This window comes from Fringilla coelebs, assembly GCF_963513975.1.
Source record: "Fringilla coelebs genome assembly, chromosome: 1".
Classification (NCBI taxonomy): Eukaryota; Metazoa; Chordata; class Aves; order Passeriformes; family Fringillidae; genus Fringilla; species Fringilla coelebs.
Genome location: NC_140028.1, coordinates 73,164,419 through 73,186,881, shown reverse-complemented (window position 1 = coordinate 73,186,881; position 22,463 = coordinate 73,164,419). Strand labels below are relative to the sequence as shown.

Sequence of the window (22,463 nt, the reverse complement as noted above, 5' to 3'; positions counted from 1 at the left end):
ACTGCAGCTGCTGGTGATGCTTAACCTAAGAAAAGCACACCCTGAGCCCCCAGTGAGCAGTGCTTACTGCAGTGCCTGCAGCGTGGTGCTTATAATGTGGGCTCAGATTTTAAGGGATTTGGATTTCTAGCCCATTTCAGTGAAAGCTTTTGTTATCTTTCATGGAAATTGATTGCTTACCAGTAAAATCCATGCGGTTTATTGTTACAATTTAATAGGGTTTGCCTGTGAAAACAGATGTGAAAAAGCCCTTAAATAGCTACATGCCCTGCCAGCATCCCAGCATTCACTGCTTGACTCAGTAGATATTTTCTCAAATGAAAGATGTGGATAAAATTGAAATGAGCAGAAACACTTTGCAAGGAATCCTAGGAAAGGTATGAGCGCTCTCAAAATATTTCATAGGTGTAGACCTTTCTGCAGCACAGACCTTCCTGCAGAGCTGTGGGTCTAGCATGGTACTCAAGAATTCTTACTTCAACTCCTTCCCACCACTATGGTTTTCTTGACACTACTCTGAAAATGTGAGCAGTGTTGCCTTCTCTGGCTTGAGGGAGAGACTTTCAGGCCACAAGGATTTCTTCACTCTTCCATGGGTCTAGGAGTACAAAGGCTGTTTTGGGTGTGTGTAAACCCACAATTCTATAGGAAGATTCATGTCCATACATTGATGTGATTTTTAAATAACTGAGGGATGATCACTGTTCAATTAGATCTTGTCTTTGTTAGATTTACTGCTGCTGGGCTGCTACTGCCACCTTTCCCTCCTCTTTCCCCCTGCCCTGGGTTCATTTAAGTTCCCCCTAAGTGTCATTCTCAGATGTGCCTTCTCAGCTTTCAGAAGAAGGCTTTAGAACCCTGCTAATGGGAAATGGCAGCACAGGGATTTTATGGCATTTAAACTGCACAGACCTGACTTTTGCTTTCATAACTTCATAAATCTCTTAAATAGCCCACTGGAATCTTCAAAAGCTGGAATTCTTCAGCAAAGTATGGCATAATGGTGGTATAGGATGCAAAAATTTCCTAGTCTTGCATTTTAGGCTAAGCTTTCCCATACAGCAAATACTCATTTACCTAAGGAAATCACTTGGTGGAAAAAAGAGGCCAAGGGCACAGTAAGCTTCCTGTTTCTCAGAGGGAAGTATACTTTTTTAATGTGTTTTGAGGGAGGGCACTTTTAATGTTATATATCTGTACTGTAGGGAATGCATGAGCACTCTTGCCTTTCTCTGTCTTCAGAAGCTGGGTGGGCTCAGCCACTCTGCAGCCACGAGCAGCAGATGATCTGTGTCCTGGATGTGCCCAGCCTCACCATCACCTGACGTCTGAAGACTGCCACAGGCTCCACTCTGGCCCCTGCTGTCCCAGCTGCCTCAGCCATCTCTGAAGAATTTTGGGTGGTTTTCTAAAGCCAAGAGATGACACGTTCTCGCTTTGTTGACTGACATAGTTTTCGTTACATGGTTTTGTTTCTGTGGATTTTTCCATCCGTTCTTTTCCCCACCGCCTGATAACCAAGAGCTGACCTTATGGATTAACTTGGTATTGAGGAGAACATTTCTCTTCAGTTGAGAGGTAGACTGAGGCACACAGGAAATGAGCAAGTCTGGCTGGAACAAGCCCTGCACTTGATCTAACACATGCCAGCACAGGAACAGCTGCATCTTTGAGACTTATGGAAATACCAGATGGTGAGCTTGGCTTTAACCTGTTTTCTTCCCTCGGTGTTTTCTTCAGCTATATCCCTCTGTGGTGGATTTCTTTCTCTCATTCAACCTCACATTCTCTATACTTTGGTCAGATCTGAGCTGACTGGTGTGCAACACTCGGCTCTTCACTATGGCCTCATTTTGTTGTTTTTCTAATTTAACTAATTTTTGCCCTGAGGAAATGCCATTCAATGCCCTAAAAGAAGAGTGACCCATATAACATATGTTCTGTGCCCTGGGATGATGGGCTTAGGAGAGAAAGAGCCAGAGTGATAGTCTATCATATTTGTAGAATCTTCCTATCATATTTATATGATATGAGCTTTTACGCCTTTTTATTTTTTTTAATTTGACACATCCTGAACCTGGGATTTTTTTTCCTAGTGACTAAAAATAGCTACAGTTGTGAATGTGATCTGCATGTGGCAATTGAAGAGCATACCTGGAGATAAAGAGAGAAGAGAGGTCTCCAGCCAGGCCCCAGGTTTGGAGTGTGGGAGGCGGGCTGATTGTCTGCAGTGGTTAAATCCCAGGGATGGCTCCTGTACAAAGTGTGTTTTGTAGGAGGCGGCCCTGGGAGACCTGCAGACAGGGAATTACTGTAATCCAGCCTGAATGTCACGAAAGCATGGATTAATATTTCATCTTCTGCCTCTGACTGTAGTCAGGCTGACTTTGTTCCTGAGCAGGGGCTGTGATCCTCAAAAGACAGTGTTGAATTAAAGATTAAGCCAGTGTTTTACTCGATGGGAAGAGAGCAGTTCTCTGTGGAGGATGGTGACAATGCGGCTCTTACCCAGCCCTGCATGTGGGGGTTTGGATCTTCCCAAATCCAAATGACAGAGCAAAGCTGCAGCGTGCTGCTGGGGATGGTGTGAAGGGAAGATCCCTGGCAGCTGTGAGCCCTGTTAATGAAAGTGACACTGGTAATTAGCTGAAGGTGAGCGAGAGGCACTGAGCAGCTCCAGGAGGTGCCATTGGCTGCTGTGTGTGAGAGAGCTCATCAACAATGAGTAAAAGGGCAACAAGGACCTGCTTGGAAAAATGGAAGCTGCAAGAAACCAGCTTGGGTCAGCAGAGATCCCAGGTGAGAGCCTTTCCCTGGGTCAAGGATGCGGCAGGGCAGCCCTCTTCGCTGGAAACAGCACAGGCACGCAAACTGCCCCAGCTCTCTGCACGGAAACCAGCTTCAGGGTGAATGATTTATATCTCTTTGCCACAAACTGCTTCTGATTGGCTAAGTCAAGTGAATATAAGCCTGATTAAAACCAACCCAAGAGAGTTTGTGCACATTAGGCCTGCTTAACTTTTAAGTTACAATGGCTCAATTGGGGTTTTTTTGTGTTGTTTTTAAATACAGACCAGACCTCGCCGTGGTGCCTGGCTGTCTCTTCTTTGGACAGCCGACATGCCGCACTTTTCCCTTGGCATTCTCTGAGCACGGTATCCTGGTCAGTCATGCAGATTCTCATGAGGACTGGAAACCCTTCAGAAGCCTGAAAAGGCTCTTGCAGAAGACCTGGGAAACCCCAGGCAAACACTGCTCGTTGCGCCCATGAACATAAAAAAAAAGGATAATGCAGTCAGTCAGGCAAAGAATAAACCCCACATTTTTCAAAAGCCACAGGTGAGAAACTGATCAACTGTAAATCCCCCACAAAGTACATTTTTATGATCGTGTTAGTGGAATTTCTGTTTGCTAAACAAATTTTTGAGACCGAAACAAAGAAAAAATTATTTTAATATGGCTGGTCTGTTCAGTTCTGTTGCTCACCAAACAAATACTTTATTTCACTCATATGAATACACTTGGGAGGCTGCAACTGCAGCTTTTTGAAAAGGATGCCAGGCGGTCAAAGACCACATTTCCCTCATGCAGAACTTGGGTAAATGCTGCATGACTACTATTCCACTAGACTTCCCTGTGAAATCAGCCAAGCTGATAATGCAGCATGTCTGCTCTCAGTACAACTATGTTTGTACATTCTTTTCAAACATTACTTCACTTTGGTTTGGAACAGAACTTTTAGTGGGGCTATTGCTTAAGTTCCCCATTTACTTGTTGATTTGTGTCCCATTAACACTCTCACACAAAAATGCAGAGCACCCCCACACTACTGGCTTCTGCAAAAAGCTGGCTTCAGTGTAGTGGCAGCAAGCACAAGGAAACCTTAACTCCCTGCTGCTGCATGTGGTGTGAAAGTAAATATTTTATCACCTTTGTCAGCAGAAAGCTGTGCACAGAGGCTCAGGAAGCGCCTTTGGTGGTTAACACCTCTCTGAGCTGACTTCAGTTACTATGGCACCAAGAGTAAAAACCCCACTGGCACACACACACACGGAGCAGAGATGTTCCAGCAGCTCCTGTGCCCCTTTCCTGATCCACATTTACAGGAGCTCATCGTTCCATCAGTGCCTTGTGAGAAATCACTGGATGCATCCAGGACAGCACCCGCGAGCACAGATTTTGCACATCTGCCTCTGGAGGGTTTCTGTTCATTTTCTGTCTGTTTGGGAGGAAGGGCTTGGGCAAAGAAGCAAACTGTCATTCGTGTGGGAAGCTGCTACAACAGGAAGGGGAAAATGAACCACCTGAATCAATTTTCCCAACCTCTTCTGTTTCCCTGAGAGAAAACTGAAACAGGAGCATTTGGCCCACTAATTATCCACAAACCTGTGCACAATTTTATAGATATAAAAACATCCAAAACCATTGTAAATTCAAATGTGCCAAGAGAAGTGGCAAATTTAAACCTGACTAGGCAAAATTAATGTGCATAACAACTTTAATTATCCAATGAAGTACAATTTTCACATAATCCCCTGCCTCTTCTCATGCAAGTGCTCCGTAGCGTTCAGTGAAAAGGCAGCTGGTCTGTTTTCCCTTTGTAGCCTCCACAATATACCCCAAATTATTTGTTCCTCTTACAGAAGAATTATTTAATACTGGCTTTTTGAGAGATGGTCATCATTAACATGTATAAGTGCTCCACATTATCACTAGGAGTTAAGAGGTTTTTTATATGTATATGTGTTAATAATATATGTTAAAATTTTAAATTTTGTATGTATATATATGTGTTATATATGTATCTCATTATTGCTTGATATAGGAATGGTGTTTATGTGTGCCTGTGTTACCTGTAAGTAGTTTTATAGGTATGGTTAAGTGTAATACCATGTATAATTAAAATAACTTAATGATATGGGTGTTTATATAGGTGGGGAACTGGTTTGGAGCCTCCAGTTTGCCCACTCTGGGATATCCTTATTTAGCATATTTAGCATTATAAAGCATATCTCAGTCTCAGCATGGATTTGGCTGATATCATTTATACTTCCCTGTGGTCAGCAGCTTCACGGCCAAAGCAAAAAGGGTCCAGAGTTCACCAAGTTTTTCCATAAGTGCTGTATTTAGCTGTACATAGGAATTTGCCAAACAGAAAAAAATTCCTGCTCTCCAGAATAAGATGAGTTGGCCCTTCTCATTTTCCAGGCTTCTTTTCTGATACTGTGACAGCCTGTGATATGTTTGGAGGTATCTGTGAAGACTTTTTGGGTTTTTTCCTTACTTGGATGATGCCCAGCACAGGGGCTGCTATTGGGTGATGGGGAAGACGGTGTCTTCTGGGAGGGAGGCTACTGGGAGCCCCCATGCTGAAGCTCTTCCTTACCAGAGATGAGAGAACAATGCAATTTTAGAGAATTTTGGGAAGTGGTTGGACTTCCACCATCCACTGTCACTGTCATTAAACCCCTGTTAGTACATTACTGCAGGATTGGGCTGACCCATGGGGCTGGGAGCTTCCTGGGAGCACCGTGGTGATGTGTTCCCAAAGTACAGAGACGAGGAATGCCTTTGCTGGCAGACACAGCCCCTGCTCCGGTTACAACACTCCAGGACATTCTTCCCACTAATGTGCCACACTACAGCCTGGCACTGAAAGCAGGTAGGAAACCTCCCTCTGCCCTAGGAATTAATGTCCCTTTTCCCTCTGAGGAGCATCTTCCAGCAGCAGCACCTTTGCCTTCCCTCAGGGGCTCCAGCTGCCAGGAGGCGCTGCCAAGGGTTTGCTTGCTCTTTTTCAGGAGGTAAACTGTGCTGCTTGAGTGACCAGGAGCAACCTGAAGAGCAGCCAGTATTGCCTGGCATTTCATAGTTATGGATCTCTTGGGGGGAAGAAATGCACAACAAAACACAGATCAAGCCACTCTTTTTGTGCTGAAATCCAACAGAACTCAAATCCTCCTCGGCAGCAGCAGCTCAAGGGGACAGATGGCTGAAAGCAAACCAGGTGTGCCTCCTCCTCCTCCCCTGTGGTCCCTTTGCCACGGGTTTCAGGAAGTGTTTTGTGGGAGCTTTGCCCACTGCAACCTTCAGATAGGTAAGATAAAGAGCAAGGGAGGGGTGCAGCCTTTAGGGTGAGGACAATGATGAAGAGGGGAAGATAGCTGGAGAGCAGTGGAGGCAGCAGGGGAGGAGGGCAATGAGGACACAGAAACCTGTGGCCTGCAATGCCAAAACCAGCAAGTGCAAAGCTTTACACAGATGCCCCAAGTGGAGTCACACTCTCAGCAAGGATACTGGAGACCACCTGCTTGCAGCAGAGCAACATGGACACGGGCCAGCAAGATGACCAGTGAAAAAAACCTGATGGGAAACAAAAGCAACAGTTTTCCTTAACTCCTAGGGAAAAATTCAAAAGGAGTGGAAGTTAGCCCACAATAACTCCAGGGAAATCAAACAGCTTTTAGGTGATGCTGATGAGTCTTTTGGTGAAAGAGAATGGGCTTTTAGATCCACTGGAAAGTGAAAGGCAGCATCCCCAAACCCCTTTGAAGAATGAGAGTGCCAAATAACTTCAACACCTTGTGCCTCTTTTAATGGAAATATCACATTTATGCACATAAACACAGTAAAGTACAAAGGATTAGAAAATAGGCTTCATTTCCAGCCCCTAATTCTAACATACTGTACGTTAATCCCTGAGTGCACCTGTCAATTGTCGGTCTCTTGCAGGTGGTACTGAAAGTGCAAATTCAAGTGCTCAGCTGTAGCACATGTTGCTTTTCAGAACCAAATCTGAGTGCTAAATCTTCAAGACCCTGGGTTGGCAGTAAACAAAAATTAACAGTTAACTCATTCAATCCAGTGTACCAATTTGAAATCTATCCTGATACCTTTGCCACAGCCAGCCAAAAGATTGTCTTCCTGCTTTCCAAAGAAATGAGTTCAGCTTGTATTCTGGTCACCCCAAAGCCATTACAAAATTGGTGCCTATGAGTTGCACAGCACTGATGCAGATTAATCTGCAGATTTGCAGACTAAAATGCTATTCATATTCCCAGCACTGGGCAGGTGTATTGGCAGGTGCATATTCCTCCAGCTCTGACCTAGGAGGCCACCTGGCCCTGCAGTCTGGCCAGCACAGAAATACAAAGAACAGGCTGCATGGAAAAATCCTTATTTCCCACATCTGTCCCAACCTCTGTCAGGCCCCGCAGACAGGAAATGGCAGTGCTGATCTGGGCTCTAGTTTTCAATCAACTGAATTTATTTCTCCCATGACATGCACAGTTTCATTACAAATTCAGTGAGACTGTGGCCAGCCTTTGTGCTGTGGATCTAAAGGATGGAAAAGTTTTCCTTCTCTGTAATTGAGGGGAGAAACTGGAGACAGCAGCAGCAGCTGCTGGGGTCTGCCTGGGCTCCAGCAACTCCTTCAGGAGGTAACACTGCAGCACATTTCATCTCAAATGTGTGCAAAGCAAAAAACCTTACCCTGAGCATGTGCTCAATGCTGTTTGCATTGGACCTCTACTTCTATGAGCGTGGTTTTTCTTCAGCAAGCAGCAGGTGGACAGCCCTTCCTTAGCAGGAATTGCCAGGGCTTGGCTCGCTGCTCAGGCTGACTGCTGGTACAACCCTTAATGTGGAGCACCAGAACCTGCAGCAACCCATGGGAACTGCCACTTGGAGATGCACTTCCACACTAGGGAAGGTGTTCTCCCAGGGTGAAGACAGGGGTGAGGTCCTGCCCTCCTGGGGCACCCAGAGGGGTGGTACCAAAGCTTGCAGTGACATCTGGCCACGTCGGTGCTGAGCTGCCTGGTGCTGCCCCTCTGCCTGGGTATTCACAGCCTGCAGCTGCACTTGACACCTGGGAAAGCTGCTTGAACCTCTGAAAGCTGCATAATATTCTTGTCCTGGCTATATTCTGGAAAGGCTGACAACAAACCTGGTCAGTTTTTTAAAAAGAAACCTAAATAATGACCTGAAAAAATATCCACTGTGCTTCACCATCTCCCTTATTTCACAGTTAAAAGCAATGACAAAATATTCCCTGAGACTAAAAAGGAGACAACAGATAATGGATAAAGGGAAATCTACTGGAGGAGGCATATCTTAGGTGATGGTGGCAATCAAAAATTGTCTCATCTTCTATATTTCTTCAAAGAAATCAGTGCCTGCACCTGATTTATACTTGCAGAAGATGTGAATACCTCAACTGCACAGATATTTCATATTAAGCCCTTTTCAGGTTCAACAGAGCAAACAATAGCATTAAGAACTGCATCCACAGAGACTGTATAGACCTGTACTTAAAATCTGTTAACTGGAATAGAAATAAAGTGCTTAGTATATCCAAAACAATTGTAGACCTGGATTTTCACTGCCAACCAACACTGTGGTAAATTTTAAATTTTTAATTATTACTATAAACCTTTGCAATATGTCTACCTAAGGAAGAAGAGGGAGGAATGTCTAGTGTCAAAAGCACAACTCCTTAATTTTGTCCATTACAAAATGAACAAACACAAAATACGATCCTTTCAAACAAGTTTTTCAAGCTGTTTCACAGTCATCCACCAGGAGCTGGAAGAACAGGAATCCACAAGAGGATTGCACCACTTAAAACATCCTGCCAACAGCAGACCAGTAAACCTAGTAAGTCTTCCAGCTCAAAATACCTTCCTGCTCCACCATCAGCCCTTGCTGTATTTCTGCTCCTTGAAGGCCATGACTCAGTATTCCAGCTCCATGAGCAGTGGGCATGCACAAAGGCATTCAGTCTGTTACCTTGCTAGGATAACAAGACTAGCAGCTCAAGAACCTTCTCAGCAGCTACCTTCAAATCAGGTCCTGCTCTGGGCAGGAGACACCTGCCTGGGCTTTTGAGCTTCTGCTGCTCTATTCTTCTCCAGTTCCTCTGCCTTCCTCCGCTCCTCTTTTAGCTCCTTGTATCTCCATTTGGGAATCTGCAGATAGGGGTCCTCCTTGGCGCTGCTCCTCCTCCTGGCCTTTTCTGGCTGGAAGGTGGGCGGAGGAGCCTTGCTGACACGGACTTTGGGGATGACGAATCCCGGCCGGACGCTGCTCCGTCGGAGCAGGTGGAGCGGCAGCAGGCTGGCTTTCCTGGTGGCCACCGTGGTCACCTGGGACACGGCGACGCTGATGGGCTGCAGGCTGGCTCGGCGCTCCTTCTTCCTGGGGACCACGGTGACTTTGGAGTTCTGAAAGAGCTTCTCGTAGCTGCTGACGTGATCTTTGTCTTGAGACCGGATCTCCTCTGCTCTCTGCTTCCTGAGGATCTCCTGCACCGCCAGTCTGCGTTTGCCCACACAAGGTGGGCTGCCTGGGCACACAGTCCGGCACCCCAGGGCGATGAAGGGACTTCCCAAGCTTGTGGTCACCTTCACCATGTGGTCGAGGACCCCATCCTCTTCCGGGCCGTAGAAAGACCGGAACGAGACAGCTGCCCTAACACACTCAGAAATCTTCTGCAAACAGCTTTTTGGCTCGGCAGCCTTGGCAAGAAGTTCCTTCATTTTTGGCCATTCTGGTTTATATTGATCAGAAAACTGTTCTGGGCATGGCCTGTCCATCAGCTTCTGCATGACAAAGGCAGACTCCGATCTTCCTGTGAAACAAGCCCATTCCCATGAAGTCAGTCCACGGCTTGGGTCAGTTGCATGAACGTTTGCCCCTCAAAAGAAAAACAATTAGCATTAATTAATTAAAACACCCACATTCCTCTTATCAGAGGTGAGTCAGGCCGATCCCTACAAGAAAATGTCACATAAAATACACGATAGAATTTGTGTCAAAATGAACATGCAATAAGGATAGATCTGGTTAGTTCCTGACTTTATGAACTGCTTATTTATTTAAAACAAAGTAAAAGACATTAGGACTGCATATATGAAATTCTCTTAAAATTACAAATAATGAAATAATGAATTTCGCCTGCATTTAATCTTGACTGCCATTTTAATATCCATTCACTTGAGCTCACAAGAAAAGAGTTACAGATATGGAAAGAAACAATTCTCTACAAAGAAATCCTTCCCCATATAGAATAGCAGACTTTTTACTGGTCACTTCCACTTGGAAGAAAGGTCTTAGGCTAATAATCACAAGTTCCATGAAAATATCCACTCACTGCTCACTAGGGGTAAAAAAAGCAAATAAAATATAATTAATTTCTTTAAAAGTATCTCCATTAAAAATGGGGGGGGGGGGGGGGAAGTAAAAAATGTGCAAATTCATGCTCTCTTATGTCTGAAATGACCCCATAGAATTGGGAAATGTTGAGAAGATGGTAATAAGGGTGATCAAATATAAGGAAAGTTTCCATAAATGTCAGAGTGGATAATGGGTGAGATGGACCTTCCGTCTGAACCCAGAACAGCTGTTCTCATCTACCTGAGATTACCAGCCCTAAGGAAATGGAGTAATTGTTAGCCAAAACATTCTGTCATTGTTAAGTGAACCAGCCATAAGAGGCAGCTGGGATACAGGCTACACAGCAGAGCCTTAGACATTTGAAGTGTTTTGTCCTGGAAGGAAATTATTTCAAGTGGCCTATCCTCCTCCCATTCCCAGTTTATTATTGTTATGTCTCCAATTCTGACATCTGTCCCCATCACCATTCTCTTTTTTTCTCACATATTTCTGCATCCTTTCCCATCTTTGCATTTCTTTTGATCTCTCCATCTTCCTATAACCCCACACATTGGCTTTTGTCCTTGTTCTTCCTTAGTACTGTACCCACATTCTTGGGCAACCAGAAAATTGCAGGGGAAGTCCTCCCATGATATTAGGGTGGGGCTGTGGGCATTTGTCAATGAGGGTGGCATGTGCCCAGTCCTGCTGACAGAAAAGAGCTCTGTAAAGGACACAGGAAGCTCAATTCAAAGTGCTCCTGTGGAAGAATTGCTGCAGAGCAATGAACAGCAGCAACTGGTTCTGGAAGCTGAAGTTAGCAGGACACTGTTGCAAATAGCCAGCAGATTACAGCTGGTGAACGCTGAAGGATACAAAGGACCTGTCAAAAAATTGGCTTGATGGCACCAATTAAAAAGAACCTCAGAGGCGTGTCAAGGACTTGACAATTGGCACCATATCCCGTGCTTTGCATCCAAGTGATCCTGGGCACACCACCTGGGCACACACACACACCTTGATGCTCTACAGTACATGGGTATGAGGATGAAAAAGTGAAATCAATGGGAGAATGAGGGGATGCTCTCTGGGGTCAGGCAGACAGGTTCTTAAACTGAAAATCCTTTGGTTTATATTCTGCCTTTGAACTTTGCCTGATCTCAGAGGGAGCTTTGCACGCTCCAGTCTGCAGACTGTTCACAGATCTGTTCCCTGGGACAGGCACGGGCACTTTGCCCAGCTGCCTTCAACATACTGAGCTCTGCAACATTTAGTCATGGTTTACTCATATCTCTGTCCCTGAAGATAGTTTCTGGGTTTCCTTAAAGAGTTTAAAGCTGGGATACAAAGAACATTTGATTTATTGAAGGGCTTCTTTACCAGATGAAGGACCATTTTCAAACAGCCAACACAAAACTGACCTACACAAATCTTATCACAAAAGTGACAGTCTATCCCATTGCTTTGCCAGAAGATGTCCAGAGATCTGAGGAAAGGACCAGAGAATATTATTAATGAGGCTGTTACCAGAATGCTGGTACAGAGAATAATAATGATTTTTTTTTTCCAGGTGGATTGTCTTGGAGACAGCATTTCAAACTGGAATAAGGAGAACTTGATATAAGGAAAAGCAACCACAAAACAGTTTGTGGTGCATTCCGTATAATCTTTCCCACAAATGATGTTTTGTCATTGCAGGAAGACAAAGGCAAAAAGAGAGCACAGGAAAAGTGATAAAAACCTCAGCTTTATTAAGTTAGCTCCCAAGTCTCTGAGAAAATCCGTAAAGAGAAGATGCTGGAGACATAGATCAAGAATGGATGTGGAAGGAGACACCCTAAGCAAAATTGCTGAAAACAGTTTAAGCATAATTTAAGTGAAATTTGCAGAAAGGAGAGCACCAGGGCACTGCAGGGAGTCAAGCATGGGACCCGGATTGGAAGGCGGAAAGGAGCCAAAGAGAAGGAAGGAGTCAAATCAAAGAGGTCACGAAGTATGGATTTGACAAAAGGATTGCAAGATCTCAGAGGCAGAATGGTTTGATGAAGTTCATGACTGCAGAAATTACAGATAAATCAGTGAGGGGAGGGAAAAGGACATGCCAACATGGACATGCTTCACTAACCTCTTTTGGAACCTCCCTACCCAAATTTCCTATCTTTGGATTTCTCTCATCTCATGCTAGCCTCTTTCCCTGGTCCCTTCTTAACACTTGCCGGAATCTGAACTCCTTCCCAAAAGATCTCACTGTGACTGTGGCAAATTACGTGGGAGTTGTTTCCTTGATGTACATATAACAGGCAAGGAATTAATACAGGAAGAACAGCAGCTAAAGGAACTGTCTTCAAATAAAAAATTTAATTCTCAGTGTGTTTACAAGCAAGAGGTCTAGACAGCTGTTTACCATTATCTTCAAGAAAAAGTCATTTCAGTTCTGATATGGTGCAGCTGTGAGAATTTGGAGCAGAGTAGTTCAAAGAGAACTGTGTGAGAAAGTGCTCACTGGGGGCTCCCCTCCTTTGCTTGGGGGCTGCACTCAGCTCTGGTCCTTGTCTGGGCTATGACTGTGCCCTGCTGGCCTGGACCCTGACCCACAGACATAATTTCTTGTTTTGCCTCACACCTACCTTGTCCCTATGAACTTGCCTTTGTCATCATGGACTTGCCTGGCCATCACTGCAGTGCTACCTGATCCAGGTTATTGGCACCAGCCCTGCCACCTTCCTTAAAGGAGCACCTTTGTCGATGAGGCTGGTGCTGAGGCCTTGCTCTCACCCTTGGCTCACCTTTCTCTGAGGAGAAGCCCATTATTTCTGACAGATGGGTCCCCAGGTGTTCTGGAAACTCTGTCTCAGAAAACAATACTAGAGAATATTGAAACCCCAGCCTACCAACAGAAATCAATGCTGACCTTGTATCACAAAATCTTTTCTAAGGTGTAATTCACCACAGTTTATTGATTTTCTGCACAAATCTGGAGATATTCCTGAACAAACTTGTCATTCAGCAGAATGCCTTATCTGGAATATACATGAGCAGTCATGTCCCTTTGTAAATGCGATAGCAGTCTTATTGAGCTAATTGTCATTTCAGTGTAACTATAGCCTACAAGTTTTCTTTCAGGAATGCTGCACTTGCCACTTGCCTTGCTTTTCCTAGAAGTTTCCCTGAAGATCATTTTCAGCACAATTAATTTGAACACACACGCTCCTTTAGGATATAAATATCCAATTTTATTAAGACTCCATGTCCTTTTGAGATGCAGAACTGGCATCTTGAGTTTAAAGACGGGGCTGAGGAGGCTCAGGCGTCTGTTGCCAGCCTGTTTTACGGTGGTGTTTAAAGCCCAGTCTCCAGATCCACTCTCCAGGGCCACTCTGACAGCATTCCTAAAGCAGCACTGAGTTTAGACTGGAGATTCCAGCAGGGCTGGACACGTGAATACAGCCAGCATTTCTGGCTGGCTGCCCTGAGGAGCGCTGGCAGCGGCGCGGTGCTGGCAGCGCAGCCGCCTGTGACAAAGTGCCGGTGGGAGAGCGGCCCCTTCACCCGCTGGGCGCTCACAAACAGCGCATCCACATCTTCCAAAGGCTCCTCTGAGAGAGCAGCGGTATGGCCAAGTGTCTCAGAGTGCCTTCATCTTGTAGTGATTGACCTTGGCCCCCCTCCACCAACTCAAATTTCAGAAAGAGCAGTCGCTTTGGCAATCCAGCCCCGACCATCTGTCACACATTGCTGTTACCTCTTTCCCCGTCTGAAGTGCTGAATCCATGCTAAGGCAGCTAGGAAGGTGAGTTGTTTTGCTTTGCTGACCTCCTGCATTGCCATAAGTAGCTGGCCATCAGCAGAGGTCTTACCCAAGGCACTGAATGGATACCAGGTTTAAAAACCTCCTAGCTGTAACTCTTTTCTAAACACACAAAGCTGCTTTGTAGCTCTGCAAGTAGACCCACAGCTGATTATGGTTGCTCCCCCTCTATGCTGCCATGCACTTTTACATTCTAATATCAAATTTTGCTGCTTTATTTGTGAAATTGTTTTTTTCACCAAATCTTTCAATAACTTCTTTTACCTTCTTCAGCTCACTAGTACTTAATTGTCAGCACCCACTCAGTGTCCCTTAAATCCCAAACTACTTCTCAATCCATTCTGAATGAGAATTTCCCTCCTTCCCTCCCTCCATTTTACTAGACTGCGCAGCGCTAAAAAATACTCAGTTATTAAAATGGGAGCAGGCAATTTACTGCACTTCCTTTGTGGCCCCTATTTTGACCTGAAAATGTAAGGAACCTGCAGTACTCACTGAAACTGCAATTCAGAAAATCAAAAGTGTATTAACTTGCTATATCTTTAGTTGGTGGTATCCTCTCTGATGCAAAAAGAGGCTGATAAAGCTTTCTGTAGGCAAACTCAAGATGGAGGCTAAAAAAAGCCATTTTCTGGCTGTCTAAAGGTTTGTTCTCTCCAGTATTCTGTTTTCTTATTAATCACAGAAACAAGAAATGGCTGTTCTGATGCCAGAGGCAGCAACCACAGCAGTGAACTTTGATAATAATATTTTAGTATAAGAATCAGAATAACAAGTACTGGGTTATTTACATAGATGAAAGGTTGTGAAACAGCTTCTAGTGACCCAAACAGAAAGAACAAGCTTTCCTCAGATCTCTAGTGATAATAATAGGTCATGACACTATAAGGCAAATTTGACAAGTCAGAAAATCATAGGATTGAAGTTTCATTTTAAGTGATGATTTATAACACTCACTGGAAAATTCTGGGCTAGCATCTGCATGAAGTATGTGTGAGTCCAGAAAGTGCATCTGTTTCTAGTGGTGTTCGAGCTCTGACAGTAGTTTCATAATTTTTTGTCATAAAAATTTAAAATTAATGATCCAAGTCCCAAGCCTTTGTTCCAGGGTAAGAGGCTACAAAACCTAGCAGAAAATAACACATCAGATACCACATCATGTTTTCTGCGTCATATCAATGTCTAGAAACTGGATATTATGGAATGAAGGATAGTAATATCACTATGCTTGATAAAATCATTTGACTTAAAATACTCTGATTATGAAGGGTTAGACTCTTGTGACAGCAAAATCACTGAAATGAACTCCTTATTCAAGATCTCTCTCTATGAGATGGACTTGTAGGACTATTGATCTAGACAGTAACAATATTCACATGCCATTTGTTATTATTTCCACAATATTTGCGTTTTCATATTTGCATCTGAAAAACTAGAATATATACTAATATAAGCTAGTTATTTAATTGTTATCTAACAGTTCATATACCGATTACTTCACATAAAAAACCCATACAAAATTGTGGCTGAAAAATGCTGTATGTTAGGACTGCTCTTGTAGAGGCTGTTGCCCCTCAAGGGGCCTTCTGAGTCTCCTCTCCAGGACCTTGCAATGCAACACAGCCAGAAATTCAACAGCAGACAAGAGCCAAGAGCAAGAAACATAATTCCTGTTCTCAGATGTGAAGAGAGGCAGGTGGGCAGACAGAGACCTGCTCACTCCCTGTGCCACAACTCCCTCCTTGCGGCAGACACGGACCTGGTGGTGCCCCGTTGCTCATAAACCTGGAGACCAAACTCAGAGCTGTCGAGGCATTAACAAAAAAGTCGGTGACCAGATTTCCCACCAGTGTTCCCTGGTGGGATGTGGCCCCTACACCCAACACTCCTGACAGGGGCTGGAGCCCCCAAAGCTCTCCAGTCCCCAGCAGGGTTCAAGGCAGAAATGGAAGTCTGGCTGTGATCCCACCCTTGCAGTGTCTGTCACACATGGAGACAGCAGCCAGCGACAGGCATGTCTTTCCCACCTCTGTCATGGATTACATCAACTCCTGCTCTGCAAATTTTGATGATCCTGCTCCCCAGACTCTCCTGGAGGCAATCAATCACACCCTCAGAGCTCTAGGAGAGCTCCTGGGTGAGGTTGTACAAGCAAACTCCTGCAGCACGTGCCTTCACTGCCTTGTCTATGGCTTATTTAAAAGCTGCACCCATTTCCAGGGAAGGCTGTACCACAGCCCTCAGAGCAAACATTTCAAGAGCCAGTTTTATTTGTGGTAGTTGTTAGATGGTGACAAAGAAGAAGAAAAGCACTTTGCATACCTGCCATCATCAAGGCTTTCACACATTCTGTTCGGCCCTGCATTGCAGATTTCATCAGGGCTGTGAATCCAAATGCATTCCTCTTCTCAATATCAAGCCCAGGAAAATAGTTCAACAAATAGTTTGTAATGGTTATGTGCCCTTTAAAGAAAAAAAAAAGCAGAGAAAATGTCATACAAGGCAGGTGCTGTCTCAAGGATTAACCAAAAATTTACTCCTGCAGGTCTGATAACTGTAAAATGCAGATGATTAGTAAAATATATTTTCTTTGCATCCTCTTCCACTCAATGCAGTCGTCAGCCTTAGGATTCAGTGGCCCTGACTTTTTGACCAGAATATTGGGATAGGAGGTGGAAAATCTGGGTTCCCACCTTCTTTCAAATTGCTCTCCTTTCTGAAAAGTCAGTTTAAGTTAAGGAATAATCAGAGACCAGAAATGGTCTTCAACTCTGAGGTTGCAAGGGGCCCCAGGTTTTTTACCCAGTGAGTAGCACTGCAGAGGGAATCTCTACACCTTATGCCCCATCACCAGGGTCAGCTTATTGCAAAGGTTCAGCTTTTTCCCTCCCCTGGTAAATTTGAGCCTTACAGTCATGCTGCTTCATTAAAAAGTGATGACTGCACATAGTTGTTCCAGCCAATAATGCTTTCAAACCATGCCAGGCCTGATACAAGAGAAAGGAGTATTTTGTGTAGCATCCCACATTTTTATTTTTCCATCTGACAGTGTAAAGCCACTTGTCTACTCTCCTGCAGTTGGGAAATGGGATTGATGTTCAGTTTTGGTAGTAAAATAAATTATTTAGGTTCTGTTTCTAAAAGCAACTGTTATTGCCATTCATGTGCCTCGTATGCCAGGATAACTGGTGTCTACAAGGCTCTGTGGAGGAGCTGAACACATCTCTGGCTAAATGGTTGGAAGACCAATTAAGACACCAAATCTTTATAACTGGACTGTCAGATGAATAGCAAGGGCCATTATGACTCATTCAAAACAGTTTTCTCTTCACTTGTCAATCATTTTATGATGCTTTGATGCTCTATAAAATAATGCCGTCTGTCAGGCAGCTGCAACAATCACAATTTAATTAGTAAGAGCTGTAAAAATATTCTCTCATTTTGCTCTGCGGACCAGATGACTACTCTGTGATGCATGCCATTCAAATTCATCTAGAAATGTTACTGAAGCAGATTATAATTCATACAGGACAATTTTAAAAGTCTGTAGCATCACATCTGGTGTAGATTTCATCAGCAGCCGCTTTGTACCAACACAGTCCCCCATTCATTTTGAAAAGCGAGTTAAGAAAGTCTTTACCAATTAATTTGTGTTGCAGGTGTTACTCTTTCTCTCCTATTTTTTTTTACTCTGTTACCTTTCTGCATAACTGGAGACTCTCATGAAACCTGAGCAGATGTAGAGATAATGCAGATCAGATGAGCAACTCCAGAGCCAGAAAAAACCAAATAAAAAGCTCCCTGTACCTTGAGCAGTCCGATGAGAATGAAATATAAAGTTTCAGCAAACCACAACAAGCTGAACAAAGCAAAAGTGAACTGTATTCAGGGCAGGATCAAGTGACCTGGTCCTGCTTACTCAATGCAGAGAATTCAGCTTTGCTGATTCTGTGGCATAAAACCAAATCCTAGAAAGGAGTCAGTTGCTACTGGGAGAATCTTTGTGCCCAAATTGTTTTGCAGGACGTGCTCTGGTTCAGTGATGTACAACATGTGTCTTCATAAAGGTTTTGAAACAGTTGAAATACTGCTTTTTGACCACAGAGACCAGAGACAAGCTGAAACAAGTAGAAATAATAAAATGGAAGATTTTTCAGTTATTACATCACTAAAGATGTTCTTCCCTTTGCCAAAAGTATAATTACAGTATGTTTTGCAAATCTAGGGGGATCCTAAGAATTAATCCTGAAAGACCTTTCTCAACCAAAACTCTCTAGGGGACTAGAAATGGCCTCAAATTAGACACACACACACAAAAAAAATTAAGAGCAGTAAAATATGAAAGAAAATTAGGAAGTTTGTGATTCACAAAAGTTTTGTGTCTCAGGGATTCCTTAAAACCAGTTTTAATCTGGAGGATCTTCTGTCCTCTGAGGTTTTGCTTCAGATTTCCAGTTCAAACAGATATCAAATTCAAAGCAAAACTCAGAGCTGCCAAGTTTTTGTTCAAACCCCGTCATACACTTTTGATTTAATGCCATGAAGTTTGCTTTGGTTCTCCTGTGTCTGAGTGAACGAGCAGCCTGTACCTAATTCATAAACTGGGTGAGCCTCCTGTGATGTCAAGTCTGCTATGAAAGCCCTGTGCAGCTCTAAAATAGACGAGCCTGGGCTCAGCCTGTTTGGTGATACTGCATTCAAAGCAGGCTCTTGCTGTTTGCAAGCCAGATCTTCTTCCTACCAGAACTGGCATGCCAAGGGCTCACTTCTTCTCCCTGCGAGCCATATTTAGAGATCGGCACAGATGTCTGTAATAGCTTAATTCACTCAATTGCTGCCACAAAGGAAAGGCCTATAATGATGACAATATTACCTAATAATCTGTGTAATGCAGGCAGAAGGATAAGCTGCACAGTAAGGAAGACCCTTTGTCAAATAACATCTCACTCCTGAATTGTACCTGCAAAGCGCTCGTGTCTGGCCTGCGGGCAGCGAGTGCTTCCTCACAGATGGATGGAACCAAAGACACCCAGAAGGCTTCGTCCTCTGGGTGCTCTAGGTGCTTGTGTTCTCATGTCTTTCTTAATAAACAGAAACTGGGATAACTTCCAATTCTGTGTTCCCAGCAAGGCTCTCAAACTGGTGGCTGTAACATAAAACATCTATACTTTGTAAGCAAATACGACTCCCTCTGAACACCAGTGCATGCCAATTACTATACACTGATGTAGCTATGTCCCTATCAGCAGCAGAACTGAGAAAAAAAATGTAATTTTCCTTCTTTTCCTTTTTCCACTTGTTATTTCAACCGCATGTTTGTATCAATCTCCCCTTTTTTTTCCTGCATTGTCCTTGTAATGATGTTTAATGATTTTGCTTCTGCTTCAATAGCATTGCCACCCATTTCTGGGCACCACCTGCTGCAGACTGCAATGCATTTACAGTTCCGGAAGGCAAGCTCTCTTTGAAAAGAGATGTAAGAAACAGGAAACATAGAGAAGGCAGGCGAACAGACCAATTTTCAAATGTGACATTTACACACAAAGCAGAGCACTTTGTGGTTATTTTTCTATATTAATAAACTTCTTAAAACAGAACTGCTTTTCACTTATCCTTCCAATCTGTCTTTCTCTGGTCAGCCCATGCAGAGAACTTCAGCCTTAGATACTTTTGTTGGAGGATGAGAATCTCAAATTATCAAAAGCAATATGAGGAACTGAATTCACTCATCTTCTGAGGCTCTAGTTGCTCTTTAATTTAATCCTATTTATTTCAAGCTGATGCTCATATTTGAGCATCATGTCTGGGCAGTCATGAAATGGCATAGGCAAGTGTGAATTTTAAACTCCTCAGCACAAATGAAGAGACCTCTCTATCGTCTCTTCTGGTATCTATACCTCATAATGCAGATGCAAACTCTAAAACACAAGGAACAGCTCCTCAGGACCACACATTTTTTCCCATCCAGCTCCTCTTTGAGGTCTGGCCATACATGATGGCCCACCTGGCAGTGGATCATAAAAAAATGGCAGCATTTTCCAAAACCTTCAAATACCATCTCACAGACACATGAAATAAGGTGGATTTGCTATTAGACTTTCCACAGGAAAACCCATAGTTTTGGTAAAAACAACAGTGATGTCAGAATAATTTGTTTTGCAAAAGTGTGATTACTTTCACAGCCTAAAGTTAACCCCACCCCCAACAAATAAATTCTCCACTAAAGGCAAGCTTGCATATAAGCTTTGCTTTCAGGTCTTTATAACACACTGCTCAGTGTTACTACTTAACATCAAGCAATAATTAAGCAGCATCTATTGCACTGTAACTCCTCTGATTGCAATGTTAGCCTCACTGTAATCTCTATTAACACTGCAGCAGTATCTTGTGATAATTAATTAAATAACTGGTGTAAACCATGTAGCTCAGGATGAGCACAGGCAGGGGAAAGCATCCAAGTTGTTGGGGGTTTGTGTAAGTTTCTGTTGATGACAGTAATTTCCAGTTGCTTTTGGGATCAATAGCAAGTACTGGAGGAGAGTGTTAAGTCAATGTCAGCCCACTGGATTAATTCTGAGTTCATTATCAAGAGTTATAAAGGTCAAGAAGGAGGCAGTATTTAACCTTTTTTAGTTCATATTTATATTAGGGCAGATAAATAAAAGTACACTCGTGTTTTGGGGACTTTTTCACCATGAGCTACTGTGCTCATGGCATTGCTATGAATGTGGTCACAGTTCTTTCTTCCAGTATTCAAGACCCATCTTGCAGGAACTTTGGCAGAGTTCACTTTTTGGTACAACACAAAGCAAGGTTGGGTACCACCCAGAAATGTTCCAGACATGGAAACTGAAGTGATCCAAACTTTAGACATGGCTTGGGATGCCCATTGATATTCCCTGATGGAAATTTGTTCCCTTCAGGCAGCCAGTGTCCAGGAGTGAGGACTATGTCCCATGAGCTCCCACAAGCATCCCAGACTCTTCACCAGTCAGCAGACATGATGAAGGCCAGCTGTGCATTGCCTTGTAAAGTGACAGCCTTTGCAGAGTGTGCTTGCAGGATGCAAAGGAAACCAGAGATGCAGAGCCAGGCAGCCCCTGAAAAAGCTTTTAGATTACAAAGTGATGGCATCCTTCCTTGGAGAAATTTTTCCTGATTTACATGCTTTAACACTTTGTTAACACTCGTTAGAGGAAACTAAACTTTCCTTTAAAGATTGAAGCACAGCCCTTCAGTTTAAACAGAAATAATAAAATTATTGTTTTCTAACTGAACACTGGAAGCAAGGAACTCCTCTGGGAGCTTCTCTTACATCTAAGTTATCTGTAAGACTTGTTCACTGAATATTACCATGCTGGGTGGGATAAAAGAAAAACCTTGTGCTAAACTCCAGCCTGCATCAGGATTAACATGGTCAATATTGATATCAGCTGTTACAAAAGGATCATTGGCAAATCCTGAATCCTGCTGAAGTTTTTTGCTTTTCAGCTGTGGAGTGGATGAAGGATGTCTTAGCAGATAAGGTATTTCTTAATGATGATATGCTTTCCAACAGTCATCAATTCCTACAGATCCTCTGAGGTAGGTGCAGCAAGTATGGGAGGAAAGCACTAATGCAGCACATTATATGTCCACAGTGTTCAACTGCTGCTCGCCAGAGCAAACATTGGAAAATCAGCTTAAAGGAACAAAGCACTATAATACTGCACACTTGGGATGAGATTTTCTTTATTTTAAGTTAAAATAACTAATGGTATCTACTAAAAACATATAGCTTTTGCTCCCTTAATCTGCTGGATAAATACTGTTGTAGATTAATTAGTTCAAAGAAAATCACGACAAACCTATTTGGGAGTGGGCTTAGCCAGAATTATTTTACACAGAATAATTTCTTTCAGGGATTTGAAAAAAAATCCTAAAATAAAGTAGCCTAAACACACACTCTTCCCAAGACCCTGCATGTAAGAGGTGATGCAGAGAGCCTTACCTGCCTGTGCAGCTGTAATTAGAGCCGTGTTCCCCTCGTTGTCCTGCCAGTTCACATCAAGGTGAGGGCATTGTGCTAAGGCTATTACAATATCCACATAACCTTGGTAACAGGCAATGATAAGACCATTCTGAAAGTAAAATATAAAGAGAGACTTAGGTTTGCCAGACTGAGAAAAATTCACTGAAGAAGCTTACTAGACAGCTGTTTAATTTTTTTTTTTCTTCCAGACTGAAGAACTGAAAAGGTACCAGCACAACTAGTGATCACCTCCAGGCACAATGTTCAGATCCATACACTTCTTTTTATCTCTGCCCTTTGGCAAGTAATGTTTGATACTCCTCATAAATACCTAAGAGAGTAGGTATTACATTATGCTACATGCAAAGTAACTGTTTATAAATGGCTTATGCTTATATGGCTATATACTCTATACCCAAATGAGAATAAATCTGATTTTATTATATAATAAAATGAACCCAGCAGGTAAAATGAACTGGACCTGCT

At 43.3% G+C, this 22,463-nt stretch overlaps 1 protein-coding gene across 1 annotated transcript in view; it reads right to left on the bottom strand.

The window, feature by feature from the left end:
- Positions 1–8,849: 8,849 nt before the first annotated feature.
- ANKRD33B (ankyrin repeat domain 33B) overlaps positions 8,850–22,463 on the bottom strand; it is a gene marked incomplete at both ends in the record, with an annotated part of 42,430 nt that continues 28,816 nt past the window's right edge. The window contains 3 exons of the mRNA XM_084210167.1: positions 8,850–9,700; positions 16,289–16,429; positions 21,957–22,086. Of these exons, the coding sequence (XP_084066293.1) occupies positions 8,850–9,700; positions 16,289–16,429; positions 21,957–22,086 (1,122 nt within the window). The remainder of the gene's footprint in view (positions 9,701–16,288; positions 16,430–21,956; positions 22,087–22,463) is intronic.